This window comes from Anastrepha ludens, chromosome 5 (assembly GCF_028408465.1).
Source record: "Anastrepha ludens isolate Willacy chromosome 5, idAnaLude1.1, whole genome shotgun sequence".
In the NCBI taxonomy this organism is placed as follows: domain Eukaryota; kingdom Metazoa; phylum Arthropoda; class Insecta; order Diptera; family Tephritidae; genus Anastrepha; species Anastrepha ludens.
The window spans coordinates 50,409,318-50,430,961 of record NC_071501.1 but is presented as its reverse complement, the minus strand read 5'-3'; the positions used below and the strand labels follow the sequence as shown (position 1 = coordinate 50,430,961).

The 21,644-nt window shown below is 40.5% G+C and overlaps 1 protein-coding gene across 1 annotated transcript in view; it reads right to left on the bottom strand.

The window, feature by feature from the left end:
- LOC128864377 (adenylate kinase isoenzyme 5) overlaps window positions 1–21,406 on the bottom strand; it is a 30,754-nt gene extending 9,348 nt beyond the window's left edge. The window contains exons 1-2 of the mRNA XM_054104009.1: window positions 20,950–21,406; window positions 68–349 (exon numbers count right to left, since the gene is read on the bottom strand). Coding sequence (XP_053959984.1) covers window positions 68–349; window positions 20,950–20,971 — 304 coding nt within the window. The 5' untranslated portion in view covers window positions 20,972–21,406. The remainder of the gene's footprint in view (window positions 1–67; window positions 350–20,949) is intronic.
- Window positions 21,407–21,644: the final 238 nt, after the last annotated feature.

Genomic DNA, 21,644 nt, shown 5'->3' with positions numbered 1-21,644 from the left:
CACATATGAGCAAAGAAATTAGACGAACGAAGAAAATTGGTCCTATGAGGAAATTTTGTTTACTTACCGTTACCCATTGCATACTGCTGCAACAAATCCATCATATTTATATGTGTCACACCACGGCGCTCCTGCATAAATGTGTCACAGTGTGTCACCTTTCCACTACCTGGGCCGCCTAAAACAAATATCACTGGCACTTTGGGCGGATCGAATTTTATTTTTCCAGCATTTGGCATGTCTATGGCGACCATGTTTCCCGTACCGATCCGTCCGTTGGCACTGTTTTGAGTTCGTATATGATTCCAATCGTTCCCGGTTTCGCCGGTATCTTGTGCCGCGCTGGCATCTAAAAAGAAACGAGTAAATAAAATTAAATGGAACCAAGTATATTAAAAAACAAAAAAAAAAATACAAAAAAACAACAACAAGAAACCGTCCATTTGGCATACTAAATCTATTTAGCTGAAGAAACCACACAATGAAAAAAAATGTTTTTCCTTCATAAAGAGTTGATTTACTGTTCATTTTTCTTCAACAAATAAAGGTTTCGACCTTATTTTTGCACTTTTTGTGGCGGAAATATACAATTTGGCTAATCGCTAAGCTGAATCGCTTCGGTTGCGCATTTCAGTCGTCCCACTAACAACAGGAAGTTGCAAAATGTTGTTAGTCACACCTTTATTCGAAATGCTCCAACTCGTTGCTCTAAGTGTGGCATGTTGCATGTTACATGTTGCTTTACAAGAATAATAAATTTTCTTGGCTTTCTTAGCAAACGGCGTTGGCGTGACTCGCGTCATTTTAATCGTCATTAGTACATCGTTAAATGCAAATATTTTGCCGACAAGCTTCAAGTGTTGTTTTTGGTTTTTTTACATGAGTAGCTGCAATGCGACGAGCCTGTTTCACAATGCTATGTAACAGGTAATGCAAATTGGGTTGGGCTATTTTGGGTTGAGGGAAATAACCTGAAGAACTTAATTAAGGAAGTGGAAAATTTCGATCAAGACATCTTATAGCTTATAGAAGTTGAGAGTCAAAATGGGTATTTAGTTTTACGTATATTTGAATGCGTGTAAGAACAACAGTCAAACTAAACTTAACTAAAAGTGAAGAGTTAATTTTCTGTTTGAAAATAAAATAAACGAAAATTACTCTGATATGCCTATTAAAAATAGCACCGGTTACTAGGGCCAGTGTGCTAATTAAGTTATTAAGTTTTATTTATCCCCTTGAAATTGAAATTGTAAATTTGAAAAGGTCGAGCCAGAGAGCACCAGGAGATTTGGTGGCTCCTAAAACACTCAGGCTAAAAAGCCCATTGTATTTAGAGCTTTGGAAAGAGAATAGATAGTCAAGGAGGGAAGGAGAAAAGTATCAGAGAAAGAGATAGGAAAGAATAGAGACAGAGATAGAGATAGTTAGTCCTGTGAGAATTTTCCAGATTCTTTGGCAAATCTGTAAATATCCTCCAGTTTTAGAGAGCGAATATTACTCATTCTCACGACATCGGAACCCAAAACTCATAGCCGTGGCATAGCAAAGGCAGGACATTCACAGAGAAAGTGCTCAGTGCTATCCGCCTCCTCCAGGCACGACAGGCACATTGGGCTCGGAAAGGTCCTTCCTAATTCTGACAGCGCTGCTGGTGTTGAGCAACGTCATCTTGCATAGCCGTATTAGTTTTGCAGAGATACCAAATTCAGAGATTGCGGCATACAGATAACTCCTTTTCGTACTGTCGAATGCAGCTTTAAAGTCGACGAAAAGATGATGTGTGTCGATTTTCCTTTCATGTGCATTTTTCAAGATTTGGCGTATTGTGAATATTTGGTCGATGGTAGACTTTCCAGGTCTAAAGCCACACTGATAAGGTCCAATCAGTTGGTTGACGGTGGGCTTTAGCCTTTCACACAATACGCTCCCTAGAACCTTGTAGGCGATATTTGGAACACTAATCCCGCGGTAATTGGCACAGACTGCGGGATCGCCCTACTTATGGATTGGGCATAGCACACTTAAATTCCAATCGGTCGGCATGCTTTCATCTGACCATATTTTGCATAGAAGCTGATGCATGCACCTTACCAGCTCCTCGGCGCCATGTTTGAATAGCTCAGCCAACAGTCCGTCGGAGCCCGCGGCTTTATTGTTCTTTAGCCGCGTTATCGCTATTCTCACCTCGTTATGGTCGGGTAGCGGAACGACAATTCCGTCGTCGACGTTTGGGGTATCGGCATCTTCACATTCTCAGTGACATGCGCAGCTATCATTATTTAACAGGTTCGAAAAGTGTTCCCTCCATAATTTAAGTATGCTCTGGATGTCAATCACCAGATCACCGTCTTTGTTCTTACAGGAAGTAAAGTAAAGTTAAAGTCTTTCTAGTCGGCAACAAAACACCCTGATGTTTTTCCACAAATGGAGAGATCTACCGAAAGGTAGTCTCACACACTGCCACCGTTTTATACTCTGCCTATCCTATCTTACATGTATGTATGCATCTTTGTACGATGCCTAGAAGGAACAGCAATTACTAAATGCGCAGAGCTTTGCTCAGCATAAGACATTAATAATTCCCTACAAATCATTTGTATTACTTTCTATTCCTTTATATACATATACATATGTATGTATGACACAATTATATGGTGCTTGTTACATACCCCTGCACTAATTGTCAACTAATCCTTACCAGAAATTTCCAATAATATTATCTTTGATCACATTTACTTTGCACAATTATTTACAACGACCTCGGTGCATTTTTCAACTCTTCTCAGTTTGAAAACGTACGCAAAATAGGTATGTAGTAGGGCACTAGCCCTTTTACAACATTGCTACAATTTACATATAAAACACGTGGCGCTTTGTCTGGCTCTAGCCAATGCACAGAGGTATACCGTAATTAAAAAATTTGAAAGCAAAACTAAGTAAATAAATAAGTAAAATTTTTAATATTCATATCATATTTAGGTGGTTGCTCTAATAAAAAAGTATACATATATCAATTTCACGTCCATTTCTGATAAATCTGCAAATTTACTAGTAAGTGTATGTAATTATTAAAATCTATTCTAATGCATTAAAAATTGATTAATTCATCCCAACTAATTAGTGTCCTATAAACATATTTTTAGTCCCCACATGCATATACACATATGTACATATAATATCTAACTACATATCCATTCAACTGCTTTTGTGCGCCTAAGTATTTACATCGAATAACAGAACTGTCATACGTTCTCATTTTCATAAGTGGAAAAAGTGTGGCGTAGCGGCTGTGACATCAACCTTAAATAAAATTTTATATCCAGATAGATGTAACAATACAGGGTGGTCCATGAGATTTATTTAAAAAATTTAACAAAAACCAACATTTTTCGTTGTATTATTAGTTTACTCGAGAGAGCGGACATTATCATTATTTACGGAACATGATATCAGTAATGTGGCTGCTCTGGTTTGCTTCGCGATAAAGCATCCTAACCACCCAGTTTTCCAAGGCTTTTCTAAAAGCCCTGAATCATTAATAGATTGTACGCATAAGACTCCAACGACGTCCAAAACGTGGAGACGGCTGATAATTATTGACGAGCTATGCTGCCGAAACCAAGGATCGTCCAAGTTAATATCTTTAATTTTCGGCCATAAAAAATTGTTTATCCTTGTTTCTGTAGCGCTTATCGTTGACCGAAATGACGGTTCCAGCAGTATTTACAAAGAATATGATGCCACCTCTCCAAAATCTATACTCTCGGAAGATGCATTAACTTCTCCATAATCACATGCGGGTTTCCCAATCCCTACAGGTGGCAGTTTTGCTTGTTAACATAGTCGCTGAAATGGAATTGTGTTTCGTCAGAGAAGTCGATTTTCCTCCTTTCAATAAACGCACTGTTTGGGCTACACAGCATTGACTTTGAAATACCAAATGCATCCAACAAAACAAAAAAGGAAAAAGTGTTAATAGCAGTTATGGGAATAGTAGCAGAGCAACAGAAGCGGTAGCGGTAGCTGAAGCACACATAAATAATTTCACAAGTAGTGTTCCGGCCGACTCCAAATATGTTGCTATCCCTGCTACTACAGAGAGCACTTAAACCTTTTTTTTCGACTATTGTTCTGAGCTACTACAATTGATGCCGTGTTTTGCGCTACCCGCTCTATTACTCATCTATTCAAGTTCAGATCAGAGCAGTGTTTCGTTGGTAGTGCAGCAACGAAATAGTTAATGAAAACACTAAAAAAATGCTATACGGACCATCCTACGGTCTGACTCAGTTGACCCGATTTACACGAGGAGACATCTGGAAGGGAGACACAGGAAATTCTCTTTTGAAGTTTCATTCGCGTTCACACGGGCAAAAATGTTTCCGCGACATTTTGACATTTAACACTTTAGCATCGTCTGGTTCGGATGTATTCTAGCACGCGCTTACATGTAAAGCAGAGAGCGTTCGACAGCAGTTTCTTAAATATGTGAATGAAAAATGCAAACTGGTTAAATAATAAATAATTTGTTGTTTTTTTATTGAAATATATTTATAAATTCTTATACTTGAATAAATTCTTATACTTGAATAAAATATGTAAATAATTAACTTAAGATTAACTTGAGTAACTAGAAATGCGAGGAAAATTAGAATTCAACATAAACATGCCCCATAATATATTTTAAATTATACCTACTTTACTAGCAAATATAATCGTGCATTTCCCAAGCAGTGTTCGGATGTTTGTCATCTTTGTTATCTTCCGTTTGCTTGAAAACCAACACATAACTCAGAACCTTCTCCCACAAAAGAAAAAAACGAATGAAGCAACTGTCAAAAATTGGAAAGATTGGAAATACGAATAAGAAGAGCAAAGCGTGTCGCCGAGTACGGGAGACAAAATCCCTTCTCTCTTCCCCGACCGTCCTTCGCCACCGAACAAAATGTTTCCCTTCCAGATGTCTCCTCGTGTAAATCGGGTCGTTCAGATTTCAGTTTTGTAATTGTATGGGACGATCTCAAATACTTAAACAAAATGTATGGAGCACATAAGGCATCTAATGTACATATATGTATATGTAGGTATGTATATAGGCACATCTTTGACCCACTAAAGTTGTACATATATACATACATACGTATGTACTTACATATTTAAATACATAAGAACAGTTTAGCAAAAACTCATACCAATAACAACTCGAAAAATTATACAACTTCCATAGTTTTTCCACATTGTTTTCAAAAACATGTAGGCGACTACGATAAGTAAACAAAATAACTCATAACAAAAATATTCATACACTTGTATGTGAGTTTTCCATCGTTCTTTAAAGTGTAATGGTGCTCACACTCACCAACGTAAAGGTACGTTTCGTGTCAGCTGGCACGAAAACCTTATAAGAGTCCCATGTAATAAAAACTCAACCGTTCCGTTCCGCAGTATCGTAGATCGTTGACGTGGGTAAATGAAAAATGTTGGATTGTTCCGTAGAAACGTGCCAGCTGATTGCGCTCCCACCACACAGTGTTGCCAAACAGTAGATTTAGAAATCATTTACAAAATAAACTTAGAAAAATTTTAATTTTTATTAAAATAACTTAAAAGCAATGTTGAATAAACTTCATTATAGATAAATGAACTAATTGCATTTGTTGGTTTTGGCTTTGGTTTATTAAACAATTAAAAAGTGTAACTGATAACGCTGATGTGTGTAAAAGTGTGTATGCAAAAATATCAATGGCAACATAGTGTCGATACCCCCAAACACAGACCGATGTATTGTGTAAATATGTAGCCAAAGGAAAGCAGCTGTTTTCTAAGTACTGGGTTGCCCATATTCGACAGACCCATGTGTTTTTTTTTTTTAACCAAAGAAAAACACAATTTTTTTGATGTTGACGATAATAATCATTTAATTTGGTTCAAGTAGATTTGTGGACATCACTTTTTGAATATGATATTTCTCAAATGGCCGCCTTGAGCCTTTACGGCGTATTGTGTCCGTTTTGCAGCATTTTCCATAGTTTTAGTTAACATTTCGGCTGGAATAGCGGCTATTTCCTCACGGACGTTGTTCTTGAGCTCTTCTATGGTGTTTGGCTTATTAATATAAACCTTTGATTTTAAATATCCCCACAAGAAGAAGTCAGGTGGCGTTAAATCGGGCGAGCGCGGTGGCCAGTCAAAATCGAAGAAAAACGGCCCAATAATCGTTTTCGCACTAACGCCGCACCAAACAGTGACTTTTTCGTCGAAAAGAGGTAACTCTTGAATTTCGTGAGGATTTTCAAGGGCTTAAATACGGAAATTTTGCTTGTTTACCGTCCCATTCAATAAGAAATGAGCCTCATCAGACAAGATGATTTTGTTCCAAAATTGCCCGTCATCTTCAGCCATTTCGATGACTCTTTGGGCCCATTCCAATCGACGAGGCTTGTCCGCAGGCAACAATCTTTGCGTCAATTGAATCTTATACGGGAATAAATTCAAATCAATGCTGATAATTCGTTGTAAAGTGGTTCGAGCAATGCCCAACTGCTGAGAACGGCGATTTTGGGATGTCCTTGGCGACGTCTCAACACTGGCCCGTACAAGAGCAATATTCTCATCCGATCGCCTTGGTCGGTTTTGATTTGGCCTCTTTGGATTAGAAAGAGCAGTCGAAAACCTTAATGGTGTTCTTAGAAGGCGTACTTTTCACATTATTTAATTTTTTATACGCACGTTGAGTTTCACAATTGACTGAATGTAAATTTCCACAATTTGGATGCGCGCGCGTGGCATGTACTGTTCCATGGTAAAAATCTGCTTGGACTGACGCTTCCAACGCGGTATGCCATTAAGCGATCTGACGTCTCTGTCAAAAGATACAGGCTTGCCAGATAGGCCCGTCGAATATGGGCAACCCTGTATGTATGTATGTATGTATGTATGTATCCTACGGGCAACAGAAAGGGACTACGATAACGTCAGTGAGAGCTGGCACCATAAGGCTTTTACATATATTCATAGACACGTAAGTGTTTTTGTCTATGTATTGCGAAAAAGATAGAGGTTCATATGTACATATGAACATACTCGTACTTAATGCATTTCATTGAGCCCTGCATGACTTTGAAACCTAAATAAAACCATAATGAGTGAGAATTAGTTTTGAATTTAGTATGCCTCTGAATAACATGTTTCGCAAACTATTGAAAAATAATAACCCGGAATGGGAAAGTATGAAGGAAAATACAGTTGCAGCAGCAGAAAAGGTCGTCGACGCTATCGCTTATTTTTCTCTATCATTAGCTTCTGAATAGACAAAAATGATGGAATACAATATTTGGTCATCCAAAGCAAAATTGTGAGATTGGCCCACTACCATGTCAGCACTACGTGTTTTTGGTTAGCCTAAACTCCACTTAACTTAGAAAACATAGAAAGTTGTGAGTTTAGATCCCGAAGCTATGTATTACTTGCATGTATGTACATACTTGTTATTTTTATTTTGCATTATCTTATTCTGTTTGTTAATTTATGTAATGTTAAAAAATTGTAAATAAAAAATTTATTTTTCGACTTCATTATTTTTATCTTTCAATATTTGAAATTTTCATCGAGATTTGCGCAGAGCTAGGCATCAAGCAGCCATTTAAGCTTCCTGACCACTGTAGTATCTTTCAAGCAGAAGTCTTTGCGGTAGGAAAGGCTGCAGAAATAGCAATCGCAAACACATCAAGCAACTCCAGAATAAATATATGTATATGTACGTTGACAGCCAAGCTGCGATAAAGGCAATATGAAATTTCATCTAGAAATGTTCTAAAAAACAGGGAAGCCATAGAGAGATTAGCCGCAGACAGACGGTTGCATATCTATTGGGTACCCGGACATAAGGGCATTGCAGGAAACGAAATTGTAGATGAGATTACCAAAAGCGCTGTTTACAGAAAATTCGAACAAGAAAACGACATACTGAAACCTTTAAATACGATATGCAAAGACATCGCTGCGGACATGAAAATACTGATAGATAGGAGGTAGAATAATCTAGCCACTTACAGAACCGCGAAAATCATGTGTACACAGAGTGCAGATAAATACGTCCGATTCGTACTAGCTCTGTCTAGAAAAGAAAGCAGAACTATCGTAGGTATGCTGACAGGCCACAATTTGCTAGCGGCGCACGCATACAAGATTTGCAATGTGCTAGAAGGGAGGGAAACGCTAGAACCAGATTAAAATGTTTAGGAGCTTTACAATATTAGAGGTTAGAAAGCCTCTCGGGGAGAGAGCTCCAAAGTTTACTTAGATTCGCAAAGAACGCAGACGTATAACAAGATGTCTACTACAAAGAAACGTAAGGGTCTAGCTCCATCTGGTAATCCTAAGGATCAATAGGTATATGTGATGGCTTTCAGCCAGCCAGGTCAACCTAACCTAACCTTCATCGAGATTTTAACTTTTCCTTGTTTATGTATTTTTATAATGGGTTGTTGTTGTTGTTGTTGTTTTAACAGCATAGTTAGCCCTGTCAGTGTGGGTATATCATCTGTCGTCTTCGTCTAGCTCATCTAGGGGTAGGCCCAGGAAACATGCTGTTTCGACGGGTTGGGTCCAGAGGGAGAGGGGGGTTAGATGAGTCTGATTAAGGGGGCATGTGAAGAGGTGGTTAGTGTCGTGCGGGGTACCTTCACATGCCGGACATGTGTTTGGTATGTCGGGGTCAATTCTGGATAAGTAGGAGTTTAACCTGCTACAATATCCAGAACGTAATTGTGCCAATGTTACACGAGTCTCACGGGGAAGCTGGAGCTCTTCTTCTGCAATGGGTGGTGGTTGGACTCCGATTACGGCATTCACGGGACGGGAGTTCATGAAGGTGGTAACGGACTCCCGGTGAATGTCGTTTATTGACTGTCTGAATACTGTCCGGTCCAGTAGGTCTCGGTCAGTTTTGTCCTGGAGTTCGTCAGCGTAGTCGAGGAGGTGTCTCCTGACGTGCCTGGGAGGCGGCTCAGGCTCAAGCAGGTGTCTGCAGGGGTGAAACCTGCGGTAACACCCCAGCAGGAACTGCTTGCTGAGCAGTTTGTTGTGCTCTGCGACTGGGAGCATTTGTGCCTCGTTGTGCAGGTGTTGTATGGGTGACATCAGGAGGCACCCGGTCGCTGTCCGAATGGCGGTATTCTGACATGTCTGAAGCTTTATCCACTGCGAATCACTAGTGCCAGGCGACCAGACAGGCGCAGCATAGTTTAGAACCGGCCGGCCAATTGCCTTAAATGTCGAAAGCAACAGTTCTTTGTCCTTGCCCCAAGTGCTGCCGGCCAGCGATTTGAGGACCTTGTTGCGATTTTGGACTTTAGTGGCAATTGCGGTTGTGTGCGCAGAGAAGGAGAGCAAGCTGTCAAAGGTTACACCCAAAATTTTGGGGTTATTCACAGTCGGAATTGGTGTGTCGTCGACTTTTACCTTAAGGGACAGCTTGACCTCCTTTGTCCAGGTGGTGAAAAGGGTCGCCGTGGACTTAGTGGGGGAAAGTTGGAGATTCCTCGCAGTGAAAAAGCGAGAAAGGTCGGTGAGGTAGTTGTTCACTTTGGAACACAGGCCATCGATGTCATTGCCCGACGCCATTATCGTGCAGTCGTCAGCGTATGAGATCAGGGAAACTCCCGCTGGTGGTTGGGGGAGCTTCGAGATGTAGAAGTTAAAAAGCAAGGGTGAAAGGACACCACCCTGCGGTACGCCTTGCTTAATCTTCCTCTGCTTTGACATTTGATCTCGAAAAATCACTGACGAGTGCCGACCGCTCAGGTAGTTCGCGGACCACCTCTTCAGCCCTGGCGGGAGTGTCGACTGATAAATATCATCTAGTAGCGTGGAATGGCTGACTGTATCGAAAGCCTTCTTTAGGTCCAACGCTACTAGGACAGTCCTCTCGCAGGGGCGGTTTTGGTTAAGCCCGCGATTTATCTGGGCGTTTATGGCGGTGAGTGCCGTGGTGGTGCTGTGCACTCGTCGGAATCCGTGCTGATGTGGGGCTGGGGCCAGGTGGGTCGTGAAGAGTGGGAGTAGGAGGGCTTCAAGTGTCTTCACTACTGGGGAAAGGAGAGTTATCGGCCGATAGGACTCTCCTTGGTTGGCGGGTTTCCCAGGTTTCAATAGTGGGACCACTCTCCCTGCTTTCCACTTGTCAGGGATGATGAGAGCGGCCAGAGACAAATTGAAGACCCTTGTGAGGTATCCTACTCCCAGGGGTCCCAGATGCTTCAGCATCAGCGCGTTAAGTCCGTCAGGGCCAATGGCTTTCGAAGATTTCGACTTGTTGATGGCCCCCTGAACCTCATCACCGGAGAAAGTAAGTGGCGCACTGTCGTTCGTCAGTTTGTGCAGCCTTCTGGTAACACGACGTTTGGTTCTGTCGCCCGGAGGATGCAGTGTAAACAGCCGGCTAAAATAGCTCGCGCATCTCTTCGGGTCCGACGAAGTACAACCGTTGAAGGTGATAGCCACCTTGTCGTTGTGTTTCGTCGGGTTCGACAAGGACCTAACGGTGGACCAGAGCTTACTCACTCCGGAGGTGAGGTTACAAGTCTTCAGGTGCTCAACCCATTTAGTCCGCTTGTGTTGATTTACCAGTTGCCGGATCTCCAAATTGAGATCCCTTATGCGGGGATCCCCGGGATCGGCCTGGCGTAGGTGGTCACACTCGTTTGCTAAACTGGCTGCTTCTGCTGGGAAGTGGGGACGGATGTCCTTATAACATCCAGCTGGGATGAAGCGAGCCGCAGCAGCTGTGAGCACCTTGCGGAATGCGCGTTCGCCGACGCGCACATCAGTGGGGATGGGAAGAGCGGCGAAGGTGTCCTCGGTGAATTCCGTGAAGCCGGCCCAATTAGCTTTTATAAAGTTAAAATAGGACCGGTGATTCGCGGAAACGAAATCGGCAGGTCTCTCGATCGAGACGATAATGGGCAAGTGGTCTGATGCAAGCGATAGCATAGGTCGCCACGTTATGCTATTTATCAGACCCGCGCTAGCTATTGTTAGGTCAGGCGAGCTGCTACAATTGCCCACTACCCTGGTGGGGGCGTCGTCGTTCACTGTGCTGAATGTCGAGTCGTCTATCTGCTCTGCCAATTGCTGTCCCCTACGATCATTTGGCAGGCTTGAATGCCAAAGATCGTGATGCGCATTGAAGTCACCTACAACCAATCGGTTTTCACCTCTGATGAGCGCACCTATATCAGGGTGATATCCTGCCGGGCAGCAGGTGACAGGGGGTATGTATATATTAAAAATTTCGAGCTCGGAATCGCCTGACCGGACAGCTATGCCTTGACATTCTAAGGTGCTGTCCCTGGGGTCGATTCCTTCATCGATAAGACGATACTGCACAGTGTGGTGGACTATAAACGCTAGGCCACCACCGTTGTCTCGCTCGCGATCGTGTCTGTGCACGTTATAGCCATCCCTGGTGATCAGAGATGACCTAGCGTGCAACTTTGTTTCTTGGACCGCAGCTATCTTGATACTGTGCCGGTTCATAAAGTCGACTATCTCGTCGACCTTACTCGTAAGTCCGTTGCAGTTAAACTGGAGAAGCTTGAAGCTTCTCGGTGAGGTCAGTGTAATCCGGGGGGTGAGGGACGCGTGGGGTTGTCTACGTTGGACCTGCTGTGCAATCCACTGTGGTTGTTGCGGCCTGATGGTGGTGGGCGGCCGCTCCTCCGGGGGAGGTAGTGGGTGCAGAGCTCTGCAGCAGGGGGCAACGTAGGCAGTTGTCCACTCACGGGTGGTGCGCAGGCCGGAACATCTCCGAAAATGGCACCAGCCATTGCAGGAATTGCACTGGACTGATACCAGATTCCGAGGTATTACGGTCTGACACACGGAACAGACTGTACGGGGGACCAGGAGCTGCTGGTTTGTCCCCGCACTGGGGTTGGAGCAGGAAGGGATAGGAGGGGTTAAAGGGGAGTTGTGTTGCTCCGATAGGCTCCTCACCGTGGAGGTGTGGGTTGTGGTGGCGGTTGGTAGTGCCGGCCTATCAGGGGGTGTAGTAGCCGTGGAGGCATCAGACGCCTGTTGGCGGGAGCAACACGTGGCCACATACCGTGTGGACCACTCCCTGTGCGACTTAAGGCCTGAGCAGGTCTTAAGGTGGTTCCACCCGTTGCACTTATTGCACCTAACCGAGGTGGAGTTCGGGTGGAGCCGTTGGTGGCAGACGCAGCAGTAGAATACCTCTGGCCCAGGGTTGGATTCGACACCAGCCCTGAGGAGAAGTATTTGGAGCAGGTTAGCTGCGGGAGTTTGCTCCTGTGACGTAAGGGGTGGGGTGATATACGATACACTAGACAGGGCTAGTGTACTGGGGCGGCAGCCCTTGGTCGGGAATAAAAACCCGAGTCATTCCGGTAACGTAGAACCGGCTGCCATGGGAATGTGCTCCTGTGACGTAAGGGGTGGGGTGATATACGATACACTAGACAGGGCTAGTGTACTGGGGCGGCAGCCCTTGGTCGGGAATAAAAACCCGAGTCATTCCGGTAACGTAGAACCGGCTGCCATGGGAATGCTGTTTTGTATATGGATATAATGAATAACTTAGGTTCACGTGTATTTGCTTTCAAGACACCGCAGAGGTTCAAGCTATTGATAAAGAAATGTTAAAAATATAAAAAGTATTTGACAGGGTAAAGGGTTATGGGCCAAACACGAATTTCCTGTAGGGTACAAAACTGTGTTCGTGGATTTTTTCTGGCTTTATGTGTTTTTTTTTTTTGTATTATAACATAACCGTTTCATTGAGAACCGTTTTACAAGAAGTAAAGAGCAAAAATACGTTTACTATCTAATTGCTTATTACTATTTTTAGGAACTTGGGAGTGCAAATAGAACAAATATTTATATATTATTTCGCTCCACTCCTCACTCAGGGATATTAAAATCACTCCGACTACCGAGATGGGAAATAGGCTCACGGATGCTTCGACAATTGTTTCATTTGCCAATTAGATATCCGTCAACGATTTCTTTTTTACATTTCTAAAAGTCTATTCATACAGATTTAAGTTTTCATTTTTATAGCTACATTAACTTGGTATTCTTGGCTTTGTTCTATGTTATTTGTACTACTTGTTATTTGTATTTGTTCTTTATGCACAGTTGAAAAACTTGCTTTCTGCTCATTTTAATTGGACAGAGTTTAATCCTTTTACTCGTAATCAATTAATGTTTAATGTGTTCAGGCATTTTCAAAAAAACTTATCAAATCCTATAGCTGGTCTGCATATAACACGTAACAGTGATACTTGTCACCTAACATATAATTATATATAGATATAACATACCTATATATTATTGTATATATAGGCACAAATAATTGAATTAATTGGCCACATGGGAAAATCAATATAATATTATTGCTGCTCGTATTTTTCATATATTCAATTTATTCATATATAAATTTCATTGATTTATGCCTTAGCTTTAACCTATTATGTAATTTTGGGACGATTTTCGCTTCATAATACACATAGGAGTGTATGCATCATATTGGACAGTTGTAACTCTCCGCCTCCAGTAGTTGCCAATAGGGTCCTTCCAAGAGGTTACATACGCAGATGACATATCACCTCTTAGGTGTGAGGTATGAAGGTTTGAAATAATGCAGACCTATGTGAAATTGATTATAAATCAAGCACGTACGCACATCGTCACCTTGTTTAGTAACTTTCCAAAGTGACTTTCCGTGTGTGACATAGGCGGGATCGTGAGTGTATCTGTTTTTTTGAGATGCATGAGAATAATCGATATCGATCACTATACAAGTAGTTTGACATCTGGGAAAGGCTAATTATGTTGACAATAACAATGCTACCTAATTGTGAAAATTTACTTTGAAAAAAAAAAAAAACAAATCTGTTCGCGAAGTTTATAGAACACTGGCGGCATCATCGGTCCTTATTTCTTTTGAAATGAGGAAAGAGCTGCTGTTACACTGAATGGCGAGTGATACCGCCTGATATAACGATGTGCATTTTAGATAGATATGGCCTCTGAATATAGGATAGGAGAATGGGATGTGTTTTATTTGGCTGCTTAAAAAATATTTTAAATCTCAATTTATTGTATTTCTCAATGTTTGAATACGAGATGTGGCGATTATATAGACTGATGCTAACATATTTTATTCTGAGGGCTATTTATTATCCAGTCCTATTATATTATATTATTGTCTTCTAGCTCTAGCAAGCTGTACTTCGCGGGTAACTTTTTGACATCGGCATCGATATCAAAAAAGCAAGCTCACGAAGGAATATATGAATTGTATGCGTATGTTGTAAGTACTAGTGCGGTTTAGCTCAGCAGCGCGAAAGATTTCTTCCAGTAAGAGGTTGAAAAAGTCAGAAGATAGAGAAGTACCTGCTGTCAACACCCGAGGAGCCTCTACGTTGTGCGTCTTGGACAATATGTCAGTGTTGGCAAGCAACAATTCGAAGTTGGAAAGGACTTTGTCGACCCCGCGCAAGTATCAACAACAGAAATGACGTCGGCCTGGAGATCTTGCCAACAGGTGTTACTATTGGCTTAGCAGGCAATTGATAAATAGAGGTCTTTCTCGAAGGACCAAACTGACACTCTACAAAACGCTCATCATTCCCGTCCTGCTATATGGCGCAGAAACATGGACGATGTCCACAGCAGATAAAAAAGTTTTGGGAGCCTTCGAGAGAAAAATTCTACGTAAGATCTTTGGCCCCCTCCGTGGAAGTGAGGACTACCGCGTACACGGTACCCTAAAAAGGAAGAAGTGGAAGAGGAAGACCACATCGCCGTTCGAGCAACAAAGTGCTGCAGGACCTGTCATCACTCGAGGTTTCCAACTGCTACCAACGAGCGCAGGACAGAGACAGCTGGCGCGCTGTTTTCAGTTCGATCAATACCGACACCTGGTTGTAGCGCCACAGAAGAAGAAGATCATTAGTTTATTCAGGTCGAATACAATTAACTGCAAAAGCTCTCATCTGGCCATATATGTACATGCATGTGTCCAAACATGTGTATATGCATGTATGTATGTATGTATGCATACGTGCATTTATGATAGAAAACAGTTAACGCATAATTATTATGACACACGTGTCCCATTGCATTGTGTACATATAAAAAGGTCTATAAAGTAAGACAGTAAATACAATTATAATTCACGGTTTCCGTCCCAACAAGTTCAACGTCAATGACAGCGGCATTGCGCAGTTCAGGTTGAGCCAATATTGAATATGGCCTAGGTATTTATCCTCAAATTAAAATGTTTGTATTAGTAAAATAATAATAGGACTATGAATAAGTTCGTGCGGTTTTTTTTCGAAATTTGAAACTTTATTGACGTAAAATGGTTACAAATTTAATATTCAAAATATTGTCCATCGCTTACTACTACTTTTTCCCATCTTTCTGGCAATTCACGGATTCCCTTTGTGAAAAATTCGGTCGGTTTTGCCGCAATCCACGAATCGATCCATTTTTTGACTTCATCGTAATTACGGAAGTGCTGGTCAGCCAGGCCATGTTGCATCGATCGGAAGAGATAGTAATCGGATGGCGCAAGGTCTGGACTATACGGCGGGTGGGGTAGGACATCCCATTTGAGCGTTTCTAAGTATGTTTTGACCACTTGTGCAACATGTGGCCGAGCATTGTCATGTTGCAAAATAACTTTGTCGTGTCTATCGGCGTATTGCGGCCGTTTTTCTCGCAGTGCTCGGCTCAAACGCATCAATTGTCGTCGGTAGACATCCCCCGTAATCGTTTCATTCGGTTTCAGTAGCTCATAATACACAACACCCAGCTGGTCCCACCAGATACACAGCATAACCTTCAGGCCATGAATATTCTGCGCCGACGTCGATGTTGAAGCATGGCCAGGGTATCCATACGTTGCCCGACGTTTTGGATTGTCGTAATGGACCCACTTTTCATCGCCAGTCACAATTCGATGCAAAAAACCCTTTCTTTTGTGCCGTTGAAGCAGTTGTTCGCATGCCATAAAACGGCGTTCAACGTCTCTTGGCTTCAATTCATACAGCACCCAATGGCCTACCTTTCGGATCATTCCCATGGCTTTTAAACGTTTGGAAATGGTTGATTGATCAACTCCCAAAGTTTTTGCAACCTCTTCTTGCGTTTGAGCCGGATCTTGATCGAGCAATTCCTCCAATTCGGTATCCATGAACTTTGGCGGCGCACCCTCGCGTTCTTCGTCTTCCAAGCCAAAATCACCACTTTTAAAGCGTGCAAACCACTTCTGGCACGTTCGCTCAGATAGAGCATGCTCACCATAAACTTCCACCAAGATACGATGACTTTCGGCTGCTTTTTTCTTCATTTTAAATAATGAAGAAGAATTCCCCGCAACATTATTTGGCACGAAATTCGACATTTTCAAGTGTGGTAAAAATATTGTTGTTTACGTTTCAAATAAAAAACTTATACTGACGTTTGTGCCTTACGACAGTAGCTCTCCAATGAATGTTTGGAAATGTGGATCGATGGAATAATAATCAAGTTACGCCATCTGTTGTAAAACCGCACGAACTTATTCATAAAATATGTAACAGCAGGGATTTTAAGGTCTACATATTTAAAATTTAATTTAAAAAAGCCACCTGTACTTGATGTGTCCTTTTTATGGCAGAGCGTGCCATGAAGACAATGGAAAGGCAAAGTTCACACATTCCATATTAAATTGTACATATTTCTATCTGCTGAGAAACAAAGCAGAGAAATAGCGACCGAATGGAGAGGATTATGCCAGAGGCGAAAAGCAGAGAAAATGAGAGTAGAAAATATTAATTCAGTAAGGTTTATATGTAAAACTAAACTATTCAAAGATGAGTGACTAATACTATATATGTAAAACTAGAAAACTAAACCGAAGAATAAGGAAACATACACCGGTTTAACACACGGAGACATCTAGAAGGGAGACCCTGGAAAATCTCTTTTCATGTCTCATTCGCGGCCACACGGGCAAAATTGTTTTCGGGAACATTTAGACGTTTACTACTTTAGCACCTTCTGGTTCGAATATATTTTACAAGCCGCTAACATGTAAAGCGGAAAACGCTCGTCAATAATTTCTTAAATATATGAATGAAGAATTCAAACTGGTTAAATAATAAATACTTTGTTGTTTTTTTTTATTTAAATATATTTATAAATTGTTGTAATATACTTGAATAAAAAAATTAAATTAAAAATACTTCATATATAAATAATTAACTTAAAATTAACTTGATTATCTAGAAATGCGGGGAAAAATTAGAATTCAACATAAGCATATCCCATAACTATTTTAAATTATACCTACTTTACTAGCAAAAATAATTGAGAATTTTCCAAGAAACGTTCGGATGTTTGTCATCGTTTTTATCTTCCGTTTGATTGAAAATCAACACATAACTCAAAACTTTCTCCCACAAAAGAAGAAAACAAATGAAGCAACCGTCAAAAATTGCTTTAAGATTGGAAATACGAATGAGAAGAGCAAAGCGTGTCGCCAGTACAGGAGACAAATTCTCTTCTCTCTTCCGCGGCCGTCCTTCACCCGCGAACAAAATGTTTCCCTTCCATATGTTTCCTTGTGTAAATGGGCACATACTAACGGTTTCCAACCTAGAACTAACATTTCCAAAGACAAGTACGATCATGTGATAAATGATATTAATGGTATTTTGAACGTATGGAAAGACGATAAACAATAATGACCACATACCATTCGATTATAAAGTGTATACGGGTGAAGACAGAATAGAACCACCCTCTTACCAAGGCACTGAAGACACAATTAGTAGGCCTAAAAATTATAAGAGCTGTAGCTGCAACGCAATCAATGCGGAATTGTTAGAAAGCAGTGGATATGAACTCCACAAATTTGGTATTGCAAAGATGGTTTCAAGAAACAATGCCTACAGAACGGGAAGAAAGTATAATTGTACCTATACACAAAAAAGGTGATAAAGCCAAGTGTGAAAACTATAGACGCCTCTCTTTGCTGAATATATGCTAAAAAATATTTCTAAATATTATCTACAAAAAACTAAATGAATATGCTGGAAAAATTATCGTCGACTATCAATGCGGCCTCAAGGCAGAGCGATCAACAATTGGCCAATGTTTTTCGCTGTCCCAGATATTTGAAAAATGGCGCGAATACAAAATTATGCTATGTTGTCTTTTAATAGACTTAAAACAAGCGTTTGACAAACTTAACGGTAAACATATTGAACATCATTTAAAGATGTTAGGCACACCTTGTAAACTAGTACGCCTGATTGGCATAGCTTTAGCAAACATTTGGGCAAAAGTGAGAATCCAAGATAATGTCATTGCCCATTTTGAAGTGATTTCAGGTGTAAAACGGGGAGATGCGCTTACGTCCCTGCTTTTCAACCTGATACTACCAAATGTTATAGCTGATATAGGTTCCGGAGGCATAATTCTTTGCAAATATGCGCCAATAGTGGATGAAATCGTAATTATAGCCAAAAACAGAAAGGCTCTACAAGAAACATTTATGCGTCTAGGATGTTAGGATGTTAGGACTTATCATCAACGGGCAACGCGCATCGCAACACATAGCTTGCAAATCGGCAGCTATAACTTTGAAATGGTCAATGAATTTAAGTACCTTAGAGTTATGCTGAGCACACAGCAAGATGCATCTATTGCCATACAAGACAGGATGGAAGCTACAAATAAGTTTAATTTCGCGCATATAAAGTTGATGAAGTCAAGATTACTTTCTAGAAACCAGACACTACGAACTTACAAAACTGTCATAAGACCTACACTCACGTACGGGTGCGAAGTCTAGGTCCTGAGATCCCATTAAACCGATTCGTTAAGTTGTTTTGAAAGAAAGATTCCAAGAAAAATATGAAGATGGTGTTTACTGCATTCGGTGCAATGACCAGTTAAACAATAAAATTTATTAAACTATCTGAAACTAAATTATCTTAGTCTGTAACTTAGAATATAAACGTGTTTAATTCAACTCTACATTTATACGGAAGCTTAAGCCAAAGAAGAAACTATGATTCTAAGAATATTTTTTTGACCAAAGACTAGTTACCAGTTTAAAATTAATTTTTTATGAACGCATAAGACAGCTCTGATTTCGATAAAAGGGAACATTGATTGAAATATTACGCCATGCTGCGTATGTAATGTAGGGAGGCGCATAAAAGAAATATATGGTATAAAAATAAACGAAATACATGGAATATTTTTTGATATGATGCCTTAATTACATTACACTTTAACTATGTCCTATGAAAAGTTTATTATTATTATTATTAGATAATAATCCTTTACGACTTCTGATATTATATATTGTGCTTGACCGCGCGCCTAAAATTGGAGGCTTCTGATGAATTTAAGTACCTCCTCACTTAATGTTTTTCTTTATGGGAAACCGATTTTCTGTTCCACTAAAGCAGAGTTAATTAGCATATTTATTGGCTAATTTATCCCAGTGCTTAATTTTTTGTTGTATAATTATATATAGGCGGCCGCCGTAGCCGAATGGGTTGGTGCGTGATTACCATTCGGAATTCACCGAGAGGTCGTTAGTTCGAATCTCGGTGAAGGTAAAATTAATAAAAACATTTTTCTAATAGCGGTCGCCCCTCGGCAGGCAATGGCAAACCTCCGAGTGTATTTCTGCCATGAAAAAGCTCCTCATAAAAATATCTGCCGTTCGGAGTCGGCTTGAAACTGTAGGTCCCTCCATTTGTGGAACAACATCAAGACGCACACCACAAATAGGAGGAGGAGCTCGGCCAAACACCTAACAGAAGTGTACGCGCCAATTATTTATTTTTTATTTTTTATTTTATAATTATATATAATATTCCTAACGCGATGCTTACCCGTAAAGGAATGATTTTTAAGAACTGTAATTATAGGAAATACTCAACAATAATTGCAGAGGTCAGAAAACCTTTAAGCAGTAAAAATATTTAACTAGTCTACACAAATACAAGCATTATGGCGCTGAAGTTGAAGTCGAATTTGAAAACTGTTTAAGGACTACCCACATGTTTGCATTTACTTGAAAAACGAAAAAACAAAATCTTTTTATATGTATATGAAACTAAAAGAGCTTCACTACTGACTCCCCAGTCAAATCAAAGATTTAAATAGAAATCTTCTAGCTCGCTTAAAAGCTTCCCAACAACATAATTACTGCGCAGACTTAGACTGAAAACATGGACAAATCGGTAGGACACAGAAACTTTGAAATATTTGAAATCCGCGAACTCACGACAGAAACGCTTTTATGCCAAATATAATTAAAGAGGTCAGATACCATTGTTAATCTCCGCGAATACACAGAAACGTTAAATGAATCACTGAATAGGCAAATGTGGTACGTAGAACTCAGCTATCGTAACTAACGCTCAGCTGAGCTGAAGGTTAAATATCCAACAGCAACACTCGAAGGAATGGAAAAATTTTGCGATGCATCTTTTAATCAAGCGAAGCCAGTGCTTAATAAAATACTATTTGAGAATCTGGCGCACACACCCTTTTTGGGTGTTTGGCCAAGCTTCTCCTCCTATTTGAGGTGTGCGTCTTGATGTTGTTCCACAAATGGAGGGGCCTACAGTTTTAAGCCGATTACGAACGGCAGATATTTTTTATGAGTAGCTTTTTAATGGCAGAAATACAGTCGGAGGTTTGCCATTGCCTGCCGAGGGGCGACCGCTATTAGCAAAAATGTTTTTCTTAATTTTGGTGTGAATTCCGAATGGTAGTCACGCAGCAACCCATTCGACTACGGCGGCTCATAATACTAACCCCACATTAATTTACTTAATAAACTACATATCAATAAATATCACGACTTTAGAACACCTTTTGCCGTACATTGAAATCCTCGCTCACCTGTGTCTAAACAAATACCCATTATCCATTCGGTAGCCAGTATAGCGGAATCGACGCTATTTTCGTTGTTTGCTGGATGCTTGGGCTGGTGCGAATGGAGAGCAAAACGAATTAGTGAAATTTATTGTCGCTATCACTTTGTCACACTGACTATATTTTATCGCACTATAAATTAGATTTAACTGCCACAGCCTTGAAAAAATCACTGGCACGGCAATTATGCGTTATTACTTCGGCCAATAAACGAAAATTTTTCGGTTTCACTTGAAATAATAATTCGGTAACTCATTCTATTGAATTTATTAAATATTGAACTATGAGAACTCGTAAGGATTGTTTTCACACAGTTCATTTATTTCACAAGCACGTCGCCAATTGCGTTTCTTACAGTAAAAAATTCAATCCATATTATTGTTCAATTTTGCATTGTTTAAAACTCCTTATAAAATATGTGCTTATATTATATTAGTGTGTGTTTTAAGCACTTTGTAATTTTATAGCATTTCATTTCACATCCACACAATTTGGAAAAGAATTTTTCTCGAAATACAGCTCTCGCGCTTGTACTGGGGTGCTGAGAGATTGTGAGTGGTAGTACATTTTTAGCGTTTTTTAATCACTCCTTTCTTATATTACAATACTTATTTTAATGCGCAATGCGTATTCTGTTTGTGGCACGTTTTACATGTTGTAAG